Source organism: Mandrillus leucophaeus, unplaced genomic scaffold (assembly GCF_000951045.1).
Source record: "Mandrillus leucophaeus isolate KB7577 unplaced genomic scaffold, Mleu.le_1.0 Scaffold771, whole genome shotgun sequence".
NCBI lineage: Eukaryota > Metazoa > Chordata > Mammalia > Primates > Cercopithecidae > Mandrillus > Mandrillus leucophaeus.
The window spans coordinates 968,663-986,115 of NW_012108375.1; the positions used below are offsets into that span (position 1 = coordinate 968,663).

The 17,453-nt window shown below is 34.0% G+C and overlaps 1 protein-coding gene across 1 annotated transcript in view; it reads left to right on the forward strand.

Moving 5' to 3' along the window:
- ADAMTS6 (ADAM metallopeptidase with thrombospondin type 1 motif, 6) overlaps nt 1–17,453 on the forward strand; it is a 336,516-nt gene that overhangs the window by 283,850 nt on the left and 35,213 nt on the right. The window contains exon 21 of the mRNA XM_011966761.1: nt 9,558–9,687. Coding sequence (XP_011822151.1) covers nt 9,558–9,687 — 130 coding nt within the window. The remainder of the gene's footprint in view (nt 1–9,557; nt 9,688–17,453) is intronic.

Here is a 17,453-nt window from a genome sequence, read left to right on the forward strand (position 1 = left end):
TTTTTTTTTGAGACGAAGTCTGGCTCTGTTGCCCAGGCTGGAGTGCAGTGGCACGATCATGGCTCACTGCAACCTCCACCTTCCCGGTTCAAGCAATTCCCCTGCCTCAGCCTCCCGAGTAGCTGGAATTACAGGCACATACCACCACGCCTGGCTGATTTTTTTGTATTTTTAGTAGAGACGGGGTTTCACATGTTGGCCAGACTGGTCTCAAACTCCTGACCTCAGGCAATCCACCCGCCTCAGCCTCCCCAAGTCATCTGGATTCTTATACATATTGTGGCTGGTTTCGACTCTTTGAGATTTTTAAGATGATTTATATGATTTCCAACTACTATTTTGAATTTTCCTGATGTGGGACCATGTTTTTCAAAGTGTACGAAGGTGCCCAAGGGCACCGCAGAACATTGTACATTTTCAGGGGAAACATAGCTATATTGATCTTACAGCATACAATCATTATAAATAAGTTATTTGGAACTAACTACTAAGTAATACTCTTAGTCATTTTTTTCTGTCTTGGGGATGTTATTTTAAAAATTGGAGATACTAAGGATACTGTGAACTGAAAAAGTCTGAGAACCCCTAATTTAGGGTAAAATGAGTATCATTAAATTTGGACTAAAAATGTCACCTAACTTCCTTTCATTAGATGTTGAATTTCATTTCAGAAGAGAAAATAAATGCATATAAGCTGCTCATTATTCAGGGCCCTGGTGATGTTTGGAATTTAAAACTGGAGACTCTTCTGTACTTCTAGCTAAGAGACTAGAGGTTTTGCATAATATGTAAATTTCTCTCTCATATCTATATTCCTTCTGATGTGTCCTCCTGAATATGTTTCCTTTCTCCATCTCTATTAGTTTGGGGTAAGAATGGTGGGTGATTAAAGCAAAGGAAAAAAAGAAAGGAAGGAAAGAAGGAACTATATATTTAAAGGAGAAATTGTTAGCAACTTCTTTCCTGACAGCTAACAATTTTATGTGATAACCTATACTATTGCATTTATTAATAACACAATTTTGAGATTACTTTTAACAAATCTATCATGCTTTGGCCCCTTTAAAAAGTTGGATATTTCTACATTGTTTCTTGGAAACGTTTGTTCCTATTATATATTTTATTGTTTTCAGGAATGATACAACACAAGCATAATGTAGACTTAAAAGTATAGTAAGTCCATTCTAAAATGACAGTTTTTAAATTATTTTAAAAAATAATTATTAGAAAATATGTAGTACAGTCTTTAGGACAGTACTAATAGCTGCCTAAAAGAGAACAGCTCTCAAAGTACCAGATAAAACAGAGACAAATGCTTTACATTTTCACAGATGTCCTTTTAATTTTTTGTCAATTCTAAGATGTCTAACACATTTAATATCACTAAGAGGTTAATTCACATTATTATTGAACTAACAGAATGTGCTTCAAACAAACAAGGGTTTTGAGACTTACGTTTTACAGACATAATAACAAAAATAATGACTAACACTTGTATTGCAGCTTATAAAGGACACATTCACTGTACCTTTCACAGAAACTCAAAGCAGAGGAGCCCCAAATGGAGCATAGGAAAACAAAGTCCAGTTGTTTTTTTTTTTTCAAGATTCAAAATAGACTTGGTTGAAATTAAGTGTGAAAGACATAAAAAGGTTGAATCCTATAACAAATGTGCTTATCTTTGACTTAGGAGTTACCAATCCAGAAGTTATTTTCAGAGTTAAATAAAAGATTACAGAGGGAAACTTTAGTTTGAATAGTTAAAAGCACTTTATTCAATGCCATTCATTTCCCTCTGAAGAAACATAGTTGTACAGTTAGTTTTAAAGAAAAATTCCCTGTGAAAGATAGTTTCTGTGTGGGGTTGTACAATGTACTATTATTTTTTGAAATCATGAAGGTCTTTTTACATTTGAGTCCTGTATATATAAAACTGAGATATAAAACCTATCACTGAGATTTTTAAAATAATACAAATCCCCTATAAAAAAATGACTTGAGTTTAGAAAGAATAAAGGTTTGCATTCAGCTTTGTTCATCATTATTCCCTAGTTTTCACTTTGGTCTTTGAAAAATAATATATTTATCGGACTAGACAATGGTCTGTCACTGCATTAACTATGACATCCCCCTGTTCAATCTCTCCCACAATTCCCTCCTCTCAGTTCACTTTCAATGTTGTGAAGGAAGAGTGTCCTTTAATCTTGGATTAACTATACCTGACATCATAACAGGGCACCTTGAACATCACAGCCCCCAAGATCCTAGACTCTGTCATCATTAACCTTGTTGAGTTAGTTCTAGTATAACTTGGCTCTTGAGATTGCAGAGTAACTCTTCTCTACAAACTCATGTTTGTGGTTGGTTCACACTTCTGGAAGCTAATATGTGTATTCATTTATTTATCTATAATAATTTTCATTTATCTTTTTTCCTTAAGCATATGATTTCCCCTATATAACTACTTTTACAAAAGTTCTTTGAATTCTCCTGTATATTTTCAATATAACTTAAGCTTAAAGTCTTACATATGAAGGATTATTTTGATAGTCTTGACATGTTTTACTGTTTACCTCTGCATGTTGTTGGTTGCATTTTCTCTAATGTGAAGATTTGTAACTGAAGGTAAGAAATCTCTAAGCCAAAATATTCTCCAAGTGCTGTTTCATCATTTCATCAGTCCTCTTTCATCATTTCTATTGCTTTAGTAATTATATTCTTCCCTAACATGAGCAGGGTTTGGATACATACTCACTCACTGAAAAACTTGGGTGAGTGTGAAACCAAAGTTAGAGTGCATTCCTGTTGTATTAATGATGTATATATCACAGGTCATGTTTCACTTCACAAAAATTCTTTCCAAAATAGTATTTTTAACAGTCATAACATTATTCATCTTTACAAGGTTGAATGCATAAAATACTTTTGGAAAAAATAAAGCCTTTTAAAAATAAAGCATTTTATTATGGTAAGCATGATCATCCTGATCTTGTGGGAACTTATGATATTACTATTTCCATTTTTACTTGAAGAAAATGACGATTTTAGTTTAAAAGCTATACAGTTAGTATATGATTATATCCTTATTTTAACTCAAATTTGAAATACTTCAAGATTTGGTTCCAAGAAAGGGATTTTATATATGTTTAAAAGAAAAGCCTGTCTATTGATGATAAATACATCACACTGTGTGGAAGAAGCTCAAGGCCTTTGTACTCTCAACAATATTCCTCTAAAATTTAAATAAAATACCAATAACAAGCTCTTACTTAAGGTCATGGAGATTACTTTCTAGTATAATATAACTAATCCTTTTTTTTTCCTAGAGACAGGGTCTTGCTATGTTGCCCAGGCTGGAGTGCAGTTGCATAGTAATAGCTCACTGCAGCCTAGAGCTCCTGGCCTCAAGTGATCCTCCTGCTTCAGCCTCCCGAGTTGCTGAGATTACAGGCATGAGCATGGACACCCATGCTGGGTATACCAGCATGATTTAATTCTTCATATTAGGAAACTTACCTTTCACAATTTCCTATTTCTAGTTACTATTCTGCCTCTTGACATGTGTAACCCCTTTGACATGTACCTTACACTGGTACAAACTTAGGCACTGAAACAAGACTACAAAACCAAATGAAAAGAAACATGCCTGTGTTCTAGACTTACTCTGTAGAATACAGAAGAAAAGCAGACACATATGAGAGAGAGAATTGGTGGAAAAAAATGTTGAACAATTGAAATGTGGAGGGAGAGAAGAGAAGGCAACTTTTATAGAATTTTGGATCTGGAAGAAACATTCTAAATTATCTCTATGTATTTGATTATCTCATTTTACAAAGAAGAATGAAAACTTGCCTTAGGTCATTTATCTAAACCACTTAGAAGTCAAAAAGAGGTAACCAAACATGGCAGAATTTGGGATGAGGAAAAACAAAGGAACAAGATAAAGTGAAAAGTAATGATATAGTAATTTGGCTATGAAAAGAGTCCTTCAGATCAGTGAGGATCAGGAAAAGAGAAATCAGATAGTAATAAGACAAAATAGGGAATCTATAAACTAAAAATATTAGACCTGAAAATGCACTATTTTATTAGATATCTTTCATCATGTAATATAATTATAATGGTACTTGCCCTATTCCACCCCATCCCCATTTTAATGTAATCCCATTGAGGTCAAGACTGTCTTACTCAGTAACTTTCTCCCTTATAGTACTAAAAAAGTATACATTAGACATAGTAGAAACTAAATTAGTTAAAAAGTTAGATACTTTATATGGAAAAGATTACTCTTAATAGCTAAGGAGTAATAGGAATTCTCTCCAGGGATAAGCTCAGTATATGTATGTTCCACCCTACCTACCTTACCATTACTAAACACAGTTGTTCTAGAAAAATACAATATTTTAGAGCTACATTTTGCTTTTGATCATCCTGTTTCCTGAGGACATCCAGTTTTGCTTAGGACAGAAGGAAGGACACTGAAAAGGACAGAAGGTAAGGCACTGAAAAGAGAAGGGAAGCCTTTGAAAGATAAAAACTAGCAGGAGGCTCTTCGGAAGAAGGAACCGTATGGGTGGAGTTGATTGGTACCCTGGGTTCCAGCTGTTAGATCCAAGGCAGATGGGCTTTGCTCTGCCCTGCAAATGCTTGTGTCTGGCCAACAATCACACAGCACAACAGCCAGATTCCAGCAGTGAAAGGCAGAGCAGAGAGACATTTTTTTTCCTGGCACTTGTCACTCTTTGGATGCTATCTGCATTAAAGATTTAAATTAAATTAATATTGCTGGCCATATGCTCTGTATACTGTAGTTATATAGTGTTGTCTTGGTTGCTAGCTACTATGGATGCTGTGGTTAAGCAAATTGTTGCCTTAGCCAGCAGACACATTTTTAGTACAAACTCTGACTTTTTAATGTTCCCCCCTTCTCTTCAGAAAACTGTTTCTTGAGTAGATATGATGTGCTATGCCACTAAGTTAAATTGTTTAGATGTTGGTTAGCCCATCAGTTCCAAGAATACATTTATACTTCTTTCTTTTTATTATTGACTCACTCACAGGTGGTTATAGAATGCCCATTTATCCATTACATGGTCTATCACTGAAATGATGGAACTGATGAGTAGAGTTAAGAAGACTTAGAAGGTCTTTCTCCTGCCCTTCACCACCCCCGTCCCATCCTTCTCGGTTTAACACATATCACCCTTGCAAGTTAAATTCAAGTTGTAATTTCTGTGCATTGAGTGCCTTCTGTCTACTTTTAAGATGGTAAATTGCCCTGAGAAAAGCAATATATTGCCAAATACTGTGTTACAAATGAGTTTACAAAATTATTTCATTCTCTGAAAGAAGAGAGAGATAGGAACACATTGGGCAGCTGATAAGAGGAGTAGAGGCATTGGAATGGAGGCAAGAAATGAAGAGGAGCGATGGTCTCTGAAATCTTTGCTCAGACTGGGACTCACTTGAACCATCACCAGCCCCTAGAGTAAGAACAGCAGATGGTTTCCATCCAGGACTCACTTGCCCTTTGGTGGGCTTCTTGCACATTTTCCTTTGGTATATACTGTATAAAAATACTATTAAAGCCATTTCTTGATGTGTAGCTAGAGCAGTGATTCAAGTGGAGTATGCCTTCTTCCCATTGTATAAAAGAACCTTTGATGGGAAAATAGATCTTTAACTTTTAACTATTGGCAGAAAATTAAATATAGGATCTGACATTTAAACTTATGGACAAAAAGTGAGGGTTACATTTCCATGTTAAGGACCATCATATATGAATCTTTAGTATCAAAGAATGAAAAGATAAGCAAATTAAAAGTCTTTAAACAGAATATACCTTTTGTAGAGGGTTTTAAGTAAATATATATTGGCAATGTCATCTTTTATAATTAACTTTTGTAATATGAAGCCATTACTTTTTTTAAGCATGGAAGAAGGATTGCATTAAAAAATATATACATACAGTTTGCATGCCAGTAACTTTAGGTGTTTAAGAATAAAATATAATTAGTGCATTTTTATTAAATTCTGCAGAACATCTGCTTATCTCCAGGAGATCTGGACACTAAGCCACTAGAATTTTGTTTTTGATTAGGTACACACTGACTGGTCATGTGGACATTTTATGTTTTTGTTATAAACTATAAGTCTTTAGATTTGAAAGCATCGTGGTTTCGTGTAACTGGATGTAATTATTCCCAACCGGGTTTAAAATCAACATCTTAGCAATGTTTTACAGACTACTTTAAAAGAAGTTATGTACAAGACGCTTGATCATATAAAGAGAATCTAAACTCAATCATTTCTCTTGTGGACTTAGTTTAGATTATTTCCAGTTGATCTGTATTTTTTACTTTCTAAAGTTAAAAGCTGCATTTTCTGTAATTCAAAAGTATGTGTTTAAGAATCCATTCATTTAGATGCATTGGTTTATAGAGTTATCCTGTTGCTACTGACTTAAAAAGAAAAAAAAGTCTATAAATCTGCCAAGTGTGGGAGTAATAGTTGGAAGGAGCTCTGTATGCTGTTGGAGGAAGATAGTACAGTGTTGTAGGAAGATTTGGAATAGATTACTGGTATAGTCAACCCTTGAGTGTGAAATACCACACTGTCTAATATAACATTCTAGAAGAAAATTAATAAAAGATGAATGCAAGGAAAAAAATGCATCTTCATAAAATATAGAGCTGTTTCAGCTGTCTATTCAAGTACTTTAATTTTTACTTCATAAAAAAATAGCATTCTGAAATTATGAAGCTAAAACGAACCCCCAAGTACTCTTGATTCCCAGTTTTTAAGAAGTATGGAAGGAAGGCCTAATCAAAATTAAGTCAATTCATAATTCTTACCACTTAGCCCAGTATCTCATACGAGATACTGTGTTTATATCTCATAAACACAACGCTTTGGTTTAGTAACTATCTCTGTTGAATGAATGAATGAGTAAATGAATGAATGACCTGCCAACTGCATTTAGCTGACAGTTTTAGTTTGGGTATATATGTAATTTTTAAACTAATTATTGGATCCCACTAAAGAGCAAAATAGCCCTGAAAGTTAAGGGTCTGAAACAAAATATTGGACTATGGGTCAGTTTTATTTTCTTCCTTGTGGTTTTGTGTAATTTTCCAAATTTTTGATAACAAATATTATGTACCAAATTTTTTTTCAAGATACATACATTGTTAGAATTTACCTTAAAATGAAATATAAATCTCAGCTCTACTAACTCATATCTCATCTGTGATTCAAATTGTAGAGTCCCTGATTTTGCTATAAAGGCTACTTTTGAAAACAAATGTAATTAGAGCCAAACAACATTTCTAGGGTTAAGTTAAAGAAAGAAGAATTTTATCTTGACTTAATTCAGTTTCTACAAGTCAAGATAAATTTCTCCTTTCTTTAACTTAACCCTAGGAACCTGAATTAATGTTTCTGCCACTGAAACAAAACCAGATCAGTTGTATTTTGTAGTGTTGAGAATGTTTATTCTTTCCTGAGAAATAACCAAGATATATTATTGAGTGCCAATGTTCTTGCTTCAAGTACAGTCATGTTTGAATGACTTAAAAAAAAAAAAATCACACTAACTGATAAAAAAAAGTCCCCTGCTCACCCTGATAGAGGCAAAATATTGAATCAGGGTGGATGGATAATCTGAGCCACTGTTGCAGTTGGTAGTTGACTCCTATGACTAATGGTAGAGGTATCTGTCTAGGTGGACCACATGGACCTAGTTATCTGCCCACTGGAATGACACAATGGGGAGATATCCGATGAATATCATGGAACATCTGTGAATGGATCACAACTATGCCTGATGTGAATCATTCTTCCCTCAAAAAATCTAAAGTTTAATAGTTAAAAAATTCCAAACTGTTGTCGTCACATAAACTTAGTCGTTTGGCTTATTTTAGGGGTTGGGAGGGAAGGAATAAAATACATACTCTAGGACATTTTGCCAGTAAGTTGTTTGACTATGTTTAAGACCCCTAAGTTTAGGAAAACATAAAAAATGACTGCAGAAGGTGATCAGCAAGAGCCCTGGGTCACTGCAAGCAATAAAAAAAGACTTTCTATAACTGCTCACCACTGTCATGGAGCTACAGGATTTAAGTCTCATGAGCTTGGTGGATTTAATAGTTTGCCCTGTGAGTCTTTAAATTAAAGGGCTTAGTTAAAGGTGTGCATAACATGATAACGGAGGCACTCCCACCTGCAGAATTGCCATGATTTAGGGGAACTTGGGGGAAGCATTTGGTGTCTAGCTCTTTAGGTGACAGTTTCTTTCACTGAATGATCCTGTTTCACATATATTTCCCTAATTTGTGATCACACTGTTTTTTTTAGGGCATTATTACTTAAAACAACCGGGGAGGGGTGGGGGGAAGAAAAACAACTGAAGGATTGTGTGGGATTAGCTAGGTGTGAAGCTGTGGTTTCCTGGATACTGCTAATGCTGCTTTTACAACTCTTTCTGGGTAATTTAGCCTACCTGTTTATAGAGATGGGGTGGGTGAGTGGGGGAATAGTTTAGTTTGTGCTCTTATTTCTGTTGCCAGGAATAACCTGTTACCGCTATATGATCTGAAACAGTTAGCATTGTCTTATAGTTTGACTTGTTTCTCTTTGATATCTTGATGTACCTATCTGCTTCTTTTGATTCCTTGACTAAAGAGAAAATGAGTATACATAAAATCTGTTCACCAGGAACATTTACAAATACGAGTGTGTGTTTGTGTGTGTCTTTGTATTTTGTGAAATGTGAGCAAGTTATGGTGAATATCTTTGCCAATAATTGATTGACATGTATTTAATATTTTATAAACTGTATGAGAATATTTTTAGCTGTGGTAAACAGATCACATAGACTAATTTTTAAAAATGAGATAAGTTAATATTTGAATGAACTATGTATTTATTTGACAATGGTATAATCAACAGGGGGTCAACTCTGTTGGAATAAACAGACTAGTTGGCTATAGTCCAAAAGAGGCCCACTGCAATCTCTAATTTCTGAACAATGAATGGGCTTTTAGAGAGATAAATACATAAATGGAAGAAAAAATGAAATGTGTGGATGTGATGTATTCCTAACAAAAACTAAATAGATGGGATTTGTTCTACAAAATATCAAAAAGTAAATTTGTCCCTATTGTTCTATTTTTAAATAAATATACAATCATTGTTTTGCATTGAAATGTATATTTGTACATTTTATCTGATAATATTATTTTGGGAAATTGTAATCTGTTGTTTTGTTTTTAAGGGAAGCATGAAGAAGAATTTACAATTGTGAATAAAATTGTTTAAGATTACCAATAGTTTCTTTTCTGAAATAGTTATATTTCTAAATATGAGAACAATAACTTTGCCTAAAATTTCAGTATAATGACCAGGTCTTCTCTCCATTTTAGAGAAGCAGTCCAGTGTGGAACAGATAAGACGGCAGCGATCCACTGAGGTCAATTCCCCACAGAGGAAAGCTATGCATACCTAACTTAATGGAAGGTAAACTTCTCTTCAATTAATGATGTCCTCCTTTTCTCAAGGTGTCCAAAGACAAGAGGTGGTCTGTAAAAGGTTGGATGACAACTCCATTGTCCAGAACAATTACTGTGACCCTGACAGTAAGCCACCTGAAAATCAAAGAACCTGCAACACTGAGCCCTGCCCACCTGAGTAAGTAAGGGAAAGAAGTGAGAATTATTTTCTTCAGGTGCAAAGAGGAAAACATTATGTATTCATGTTTGGAAATATATTTATATGATGAGAATAAATTAGACTGAAAAAAGGTAGAAAACATCCTGAGAGGGAGGAATTTTTATGTCTCTTTTACTGAGCAAGGTTCCTATTTATCCACAGATTTCAGTTATTAACTTCTTTAAAGCAGGAACTTCAATGAATTTTGTTCTGATACAATGCTGGAAATGATCGTATTTCATCAATTCTAAAGCACACATCTTTTCACATTTTAACGTCTCTGAAATTAGGATTCAACGTGCAGCGAATGGTGTCTCATGATAATAATTGACATTTTCCCCCTTTCTTAATGGTACATAAAAGAACATGTCTTAGATGTGATAAAATATAGTGATTTATTTACACTCCTGTCTTTTCTAGATATTTGTCCTAAAGCCCTAAGGATTTTTAAAATGGTTTAGAAATACTCTGGAATAGAGTATCATGGCTTTAATTTGCTAACCCAGTTTTAAGTTCTGTTGTTGTAAGGCATCCTATCTTCTGAGTGTTGGGTACAGGCATAGAGGTATACTTCAGTCTCTTTCTGTTGATTAATGCAGCAATTACAACTCACTGTAAAGGGATTAACAAGGAGAGAGCCCATTCATTTTAATGATGGTTTGAAATGAGACCTGCTCTCAATGAGCCACACATTATAATCTGTAAGAACAGAAGGGTTTCTTGATTGAGCAAAAGGCAATGATTATGTGAAAAAAGATAATGGATGTTGAGTTGATCATGATGAAAGTAATCTTTGTAGAGATTTTGCCTGACTGACAACTGCAGGAGAAAACGTGTGAATGGCATTTCATTCTTGTTTGAGAAATTGGATGAACTGTTACCTGCCTGGTTAGTTAATTATCCCAACATGGAACTGATAAGGCAAAAGAGAATAAGCAAATTAATTTGTATGTACCAAACTCTCTACAACTGGAGAGAAAAACTTTATAATGAAGCTTTTATAAAAATGACTAGAGTGGAGCTACAAAAACATGGAGCTTACAATACATGAATAATCCATGTACCAAATAACGTTTAAACCAAGGTGCATTTCTTGTTCAAGGTGCGTTTCTTGTTCCAAAGCAATCATGCCTTATGAACTTCCATTACCTAAAGTCAGTGTCTGCCTGGACATTTGAATCTTAAAGGTGATACTCACTACTAGTCCCTTGAAGAGGTGTAGGGTATTGGCAACCAAATAGGAAGCACAAGGAATCTAGAGTGATAGTTTTTGTTCTAAGACTTTTGTAATTTTACTTTGAGTTCTTTTCAAAATGTTATCACCATATAACTAATCTCTTAAAACCCAGACATGGGAGAGTATGGAAATGTGACCTGTCATATGTATTACAAAGACAAGTTATTAAATTTTTTTCACATTCCTTTTTTCTGCCAATTATTTTTATAAATTTATCTCAAGAGAAACTGAAAAACTGTAAAGCAATGGGATGCTCAAAATCCATGGGTCAGTTTTGTCCCTTTCCATGTTTCCAGTAACTTCAGCATATTTTCATGTCATTGTGAGTCTCAGCCTGTTACGTTAATTCTCTGACACTCAGGATCTTAAGTAGTACATTTGGCATTTGATCAGCCTTTGAAGGCATCTGAGTGAGCCTGGTCACACCCTATTCCATTTTGGCCTAAGCTTTTTCATTTGTTTAAGCTTAAAAGCTTAAATGTCCAATGTCCTTAGAGATTTCAGTTGTTGGTCATTTCATCCCATATGTTGTGTGTTGAGTATTACCCTGGAGGTTTGTTTTTTATAACAGTTTAAGGATAATTGACATATTGATGTATAATATTAAAATTAAGCTTTCTGTCTCCTTTCCTTATGTAGTTCTGAAGTGAAGTTACTTATTTAAGTTTGGAGATGGATAATGGAATTCGAAAGAAAAGATGCCGAGAATATGGGGAGAATAGAAAGTTTAGTCTGCTGGGTTTATTTTTTTTTTTTTTTGAAAGACCTAAATGTAGATATTTAAAATATTACTCATTATTAGCTTACTTCTCTTAGTTGCTTTTTAATTTCTTCTTTAGTCTTTTGAATTCAGACTATGAAAAAGGAAATTTTAATTCTTCAAAATGGTTATCGTATATTCTTGACTTGCAGTGGGATTACATCCTGATAAACATTGTAAGTTGAAATGCATTTACTTCACCTAACCTGCTGAACGTGATAGCATAGCCCAGTGCACCGTAAATGTGCTCAGAACACTACCATTGGGCAAAATCATCTGGCAACACAGTACGCTGTAGAGTATTGGACGTTTACCCTCGTGATAGCGTAGCTGACTGGGAGCTGCAGATTGCTGCTGCTGCCCAACATCTAGAGAGACTATTGTACTGCATATTGCTAGGGTAGGAAAAGGTTAAAATTCAAAAATTCAAGTAGTTTCTACTAAATGTGTATTGCTTTCATACTATTGTAAAGTTGAAAAATCATTGGGTCAAAGCATCAAATATCAGGGATCATCTGAGATTCCCAGATGACATTGGTATTATAGAGATAGAAATCATAGAAAGGCCACTGAATTCAATAAAACTTTACATGAGTGTGAAGAAAGCAGATAGATTTTTTTTAGATGATCATGTGATAGGCAGATAAGCAAAAAGAAGAAAATAAAAAAACCTATAAACCACTGTTAATACTTTGATGTATATATTTCCAGTATTTTTTCTATGTATACAGAGGCATGTATATATAATAAAATTGTATTATACTATTTATGACACTTTATAGTCAGTTCTCAACATTTTGAACATTTGAAGTCTTTGACAACATTTAGGAGATATGTGATTGTTTATTTAAATTGGTATTCCACTGTTGAACAATTTTGGCTGTATTTTTTATTTTGATCCCCTGGCAATAATACAGCATTAACCATTTATGCTTCTGAAACTGTTCTTTATAATTATATATGCTAAATAAAGAAGAAAATAATTTATAGTTCAAATGGAAGCACATGTTAGTCTTTGAGATCACATTGTCCAGTGACTTTCCAGAAAGATTGTATGAATCTATTTTCCCATTAACAGTCTATGAGAATGCCATTTCGTGGAAGTGAACAACAATGGGTATTATTATTTTAAAAATAATCTTTCATTATTTTATAGGGGAAAAAGCCCTGATATCTAATTGCTGTTTTATTTTGCATATATTGGACTGCTGATGGGGCTGAACATTTAAAAAGTATATTTAGTGGCCATTTGTACTACTTCTCTTTTGCCTTTTAACATCATGGCCTGTCCTATTGAACTACTTTATCAATACTTCTATTGAAGTATTTATTATTTTGTTACACATGGCCTGTCCTATTGAACTACTTTATCAATACTTCTATTGAAGTATTTATTATTTTGTTATTGATTTGCATGAACTCTTAATGTATTAAGGATATGGACTCTTTTATCTGTGTTCTGAATACTTTTTCCTAGTTTGTCATCTATTTTCCATGTCGTTTGTAGTGTTTTGATGTATTTTTACTTATAAAATTTAGAAAATCTTATTTAAAAAAGCTGTCAGACCTTTATTTCTTCATTGGTATACTGTTTAGAAAGGTCTTCCCCACTCTTATACTTTCAAAGTTTCTTTTTTTATTTTTAATGTAGACATTGATCTATCTGAAATGTTTTGCCTGATTTGAGGAAGGGATCTATACTTATTTTCAATGACAATTGTTTTCCCTATACCATTAGTTTAAAGTTCTAAATGGTATTTTTTATCAGAAAGTATTTTTTCACATAATGAAATATTTCAAATGTCTTTAATTATATTGAGATAATTTATAAGTACAGTGTACAAAAAGGGAGAATAGTAAGATTTGTCCTTATAGAGAAACTGACGGAGGACTAGGAAGAATAGACAAAAGACGAATTGATAGAGAAATAATAATATGTTTATTTGGAAGACTTTGAAGACCCAGAGGAGGCCTTGCTGAGGACAGTTAGCGTGGTCATAGCAGCAACTCTTTTATGAGAAAGCGTATAGTAGTCAAGGTAGTAAAGTGACTATGAATGAAAGTAGTGGGATCTATGATACAGCCTTAAATAACTGGAACGGGAAAGGAAAGGAATTAATATTAAAGGATATGATGGGTAAGAAGCTAGTCCCCAACCATAAGAAAAAAAAAATAAGTTGGAGTTCAAAGAGAAAGGCTGAGTTCAGTTTTTACCATGCCGTGTTTTAATAGCAAGAGTATTTCTGCATATGACTTCATGTGAAGAATCTTTGAGTGATAAATATTATTCCTGTATGATACTGTGTTTTTAAAATTGTGAAAACCAGAGAGGTGAAAACAAGAGAACTATTCATTTTAATAACATTGTGACCAAGAATTTAAAAACATTTATTAATCAACTGCAAGTTGGAAGACACTGTACTTTGGGGAGAAATGGTTCCCTTTCCTGAGGGTAATCTAATTGGGCAAATATATATAAAAATAACTATAGTACAAGACAAAATCTATTAAGTATGATAAGAGAGTTATAAGCAAAAGTGCTGAAGGAAACTTAGGGTGGGAAGAGATTAATTTTTATCCAGTGGCTAGGTTTTATTTAACTGGTATATTTTAAAGTATAATGTTTAATAACCATTATTTTGAGTCATTGGACCTCACCCATGGACAACTATCATCTCTTATTTTAAGTTTAGAAAAAGATTCATCAGAGTCATCTATAAAACTCCAAAATTTAAGACCTAGGAAGAATCATGGAAATTATTTAGGTCAACTCCCATCATTTCACAGACTGGGGTATACTAATACCCAGTGATGTTTTTCCCATTATATCAGACATCTCCAGCTTTGTAAGGTACAAATCAAATGTCTGGTGGCACTTTAATACATCTAATTTTGCTTGCTTCATTGACGCATTCTCAGTTGCTACAACTTCAGAGATGTTTATCATGTTGATTTTTAAAAATTTACAAAAACCTTGACTGTATAATGTTTAGGGCATAGAGAATTCTGCTTAATATTAGTTTCACTTTCCAATTAGCTGAGAAATGAAAAAAATTTCTTTTTATATTTTTACCAACTTTTTGTTGTGAAATTTTTTTTAAGTTCTTTTAAAACATAGGAAAGTTATTTATCTTTGTAAGTAGACAGTAGGTTATATAACTGAATCTCTCTTTGAGTAAAGATATTATTGTCAAGTTCTGAAGATTTTTACAATTTTGCTATGTTGTGTTTATAAAAACGTTGATGATTAGACCCCTGACTCCAGGACAAAGCCTAGGAACTCTCTCTCTTAATCCAAATATTTAATATCACTTTATTTTCATATGCTCTGCCATTTTCCTTTAAATTAAAAAGCAAATATAATATTCTGGTTTATGATGATTATTTCTTCAAAAATATTCTGGTTTACCATGGTTGGGGCAATTTTTTTATACTATCTCTCTTATTCCCTTCTCCAAATTATACTATTGTTTGTAATAATAAGAGATTGGGACTGTAGGTCAGATTACACAGGCTGCAGCAAGCCACTCTTATTTCAGACACTCGAACATGAATCCCACTAATTGGTAAAGTCTAATGGCTATGACGGACTTGTGAAGATGAAGACAATTTGATCACTGAGTATTGGGAAAAGCTCAGAAAGAAACAGCCCCAGAATTGTTCCACCTATAATGATTCAGCAATTTATATTCCCAGAGATAATTTCTGTATTCATGTTTTTACCACCAAATCTAGAGGAGGGAAAGAAGACAGAGAAAGAAAATGCCATCAAAGGGTCATGCAGAAGGAAGACAAGGGAAGCAGTATGTCTTAAACTATGTGGCAGAGTGGAGAAACTGAGACAAGCAGATGCAGTGGTAGAATTGCAAAACTATTTAAATAACTCGAGTGTGATTTAATCCTTCAGAGAGACATGGGATGGGATGGTATGATGAGCAATAAAGATGCAGCAGGGACTGAGTGTGAAGCCTGAAATCAGAGTTAAAGTCAGAAAGGAAATTGGGAGGGTGATTAATACTTTTAATTTCATATATTCCAAGTTAAAGGCTAGAGTGATACATCTAGGTTAAGTTTCTGAGGAGAGATGGAATGGAAGAGGGGACAAAGAATAAAAAGACAGAGGTGTCCCTGACCCTTTGCAACACTTCTGAATCATTGTGGTTACTCGGGGCACCTGTGTTTAATTTGAAGGCCTCCATCCCTCTTACATTATGAGAACTAATGAGATCATGGCTGGAGGTGGTGTGACTGAACTGTTTGTGACTGTAATACACATTTCTGTTTTATCCCCTAATCTTGGTGATGAAATCACTGTTGCAAAGTTGAATCAGAGTTTCACTACGGTTGGCATGCAAGTGATTATTTTCAGTACACATTTTCTTCCTTACCAAAAATGGTGTTAACAACTGGGGATCATGTTCATCTGTGGAAAACAGAAAGGAAAGAATATGAAAATTACTTTAAATCTCCCTTGGAAAATGACTTAGAAAAAATGTTTGTGTCAGATTTTTAAAATTCAAAATTAAATCATCATTCTTTAAATGAATTTTAGGCTGAAAATTTGTAGATGTTGATAAAATACAATTTAAATTTGAAAAACTGGCTAACTATATTTCTAAATGCTGGTTTTCTTTATAAGTAAAGACAATATGAATAATAATGGACAAAGGCCAGTGTTGCTTCATTGGCTTAATGCAGGCTCAAATTTAGGATACTAGTACTCTGACTTCACTAACGTATTATCTTCCATATACAAAACTGGCACAATGGTGCTATGCTCACAGAAATAGTGAGAAATTTGTTGTTAAGCTTTCCATATTCTTCTCTCTCAGGAGTCTGCCACCCAAAAGCATGAGCATGTCCATTGAGAATAACTGCATGATTTATAATTATGGATTGAAGAAAGTGCCTTGTGATCCCATGCTTGTAACCTATATTTTACTATTCAGTAATGTTAAAATGAATTTTCATTGAAATAGCAGTCGATGGGGAATCTAGTCCTGGTTCCATCATTGCTCTTTTCATGATTTTGGAGAACTGTTTTCCTAACACTGGATCTTACTTTCTTCTATAAAACAAAGCACAATGCCTTGAACAGAGTAGACATTCAGCAAATATTTAATAAATGAAATACAATATGTCAGTCAAGACCCTTGTTACAGATAACAAAACTTCAACTTGAGCTGGCTTCAGCACATAAGATTTATGTAACAAAGCTGAGGGAAGTGTAAGGGGGACCTAGCTTGAGAAATGGCTGGAATCAAGGACTCACACACCATCCAGACATTCTAGCTCCTCTGCATTCTTTGAAATCAGCTAATTCCACTTGACAGGGAACCCAGCCACTGCAGCTCTGGACTCATCTTCTTATGCACCTTTGTGACCAGAAAGGAAAGGGTCCCTTTTGCTCTAGTTGAGATATAAAAATTCTAAACCAGAATTCTCATTGATCTGATTTAGATCATGAGTTACATCCCTTAGACTAATTAATGTGTCCAGAAGAGTGAGTCCTACAGAAGTGTTGCAAAAAAACAAAACAAACCACAAACCCCCTGAAATTATATATGTGAAAGTTTATGACTTTAGGGTAAAGGTGTAGTGTACCTACAAATGTGAGACATGTTATTTTTTCTAAGACATTTGCATTTCTTTCCACATTAGCTGTGTAGAAGCTATTTTTAGGAGTCAAAAGGTTGAAACAAGAGATCTGCATGTTTTCATAGAGCTAGCTCAGAGCTCTGATCTTGC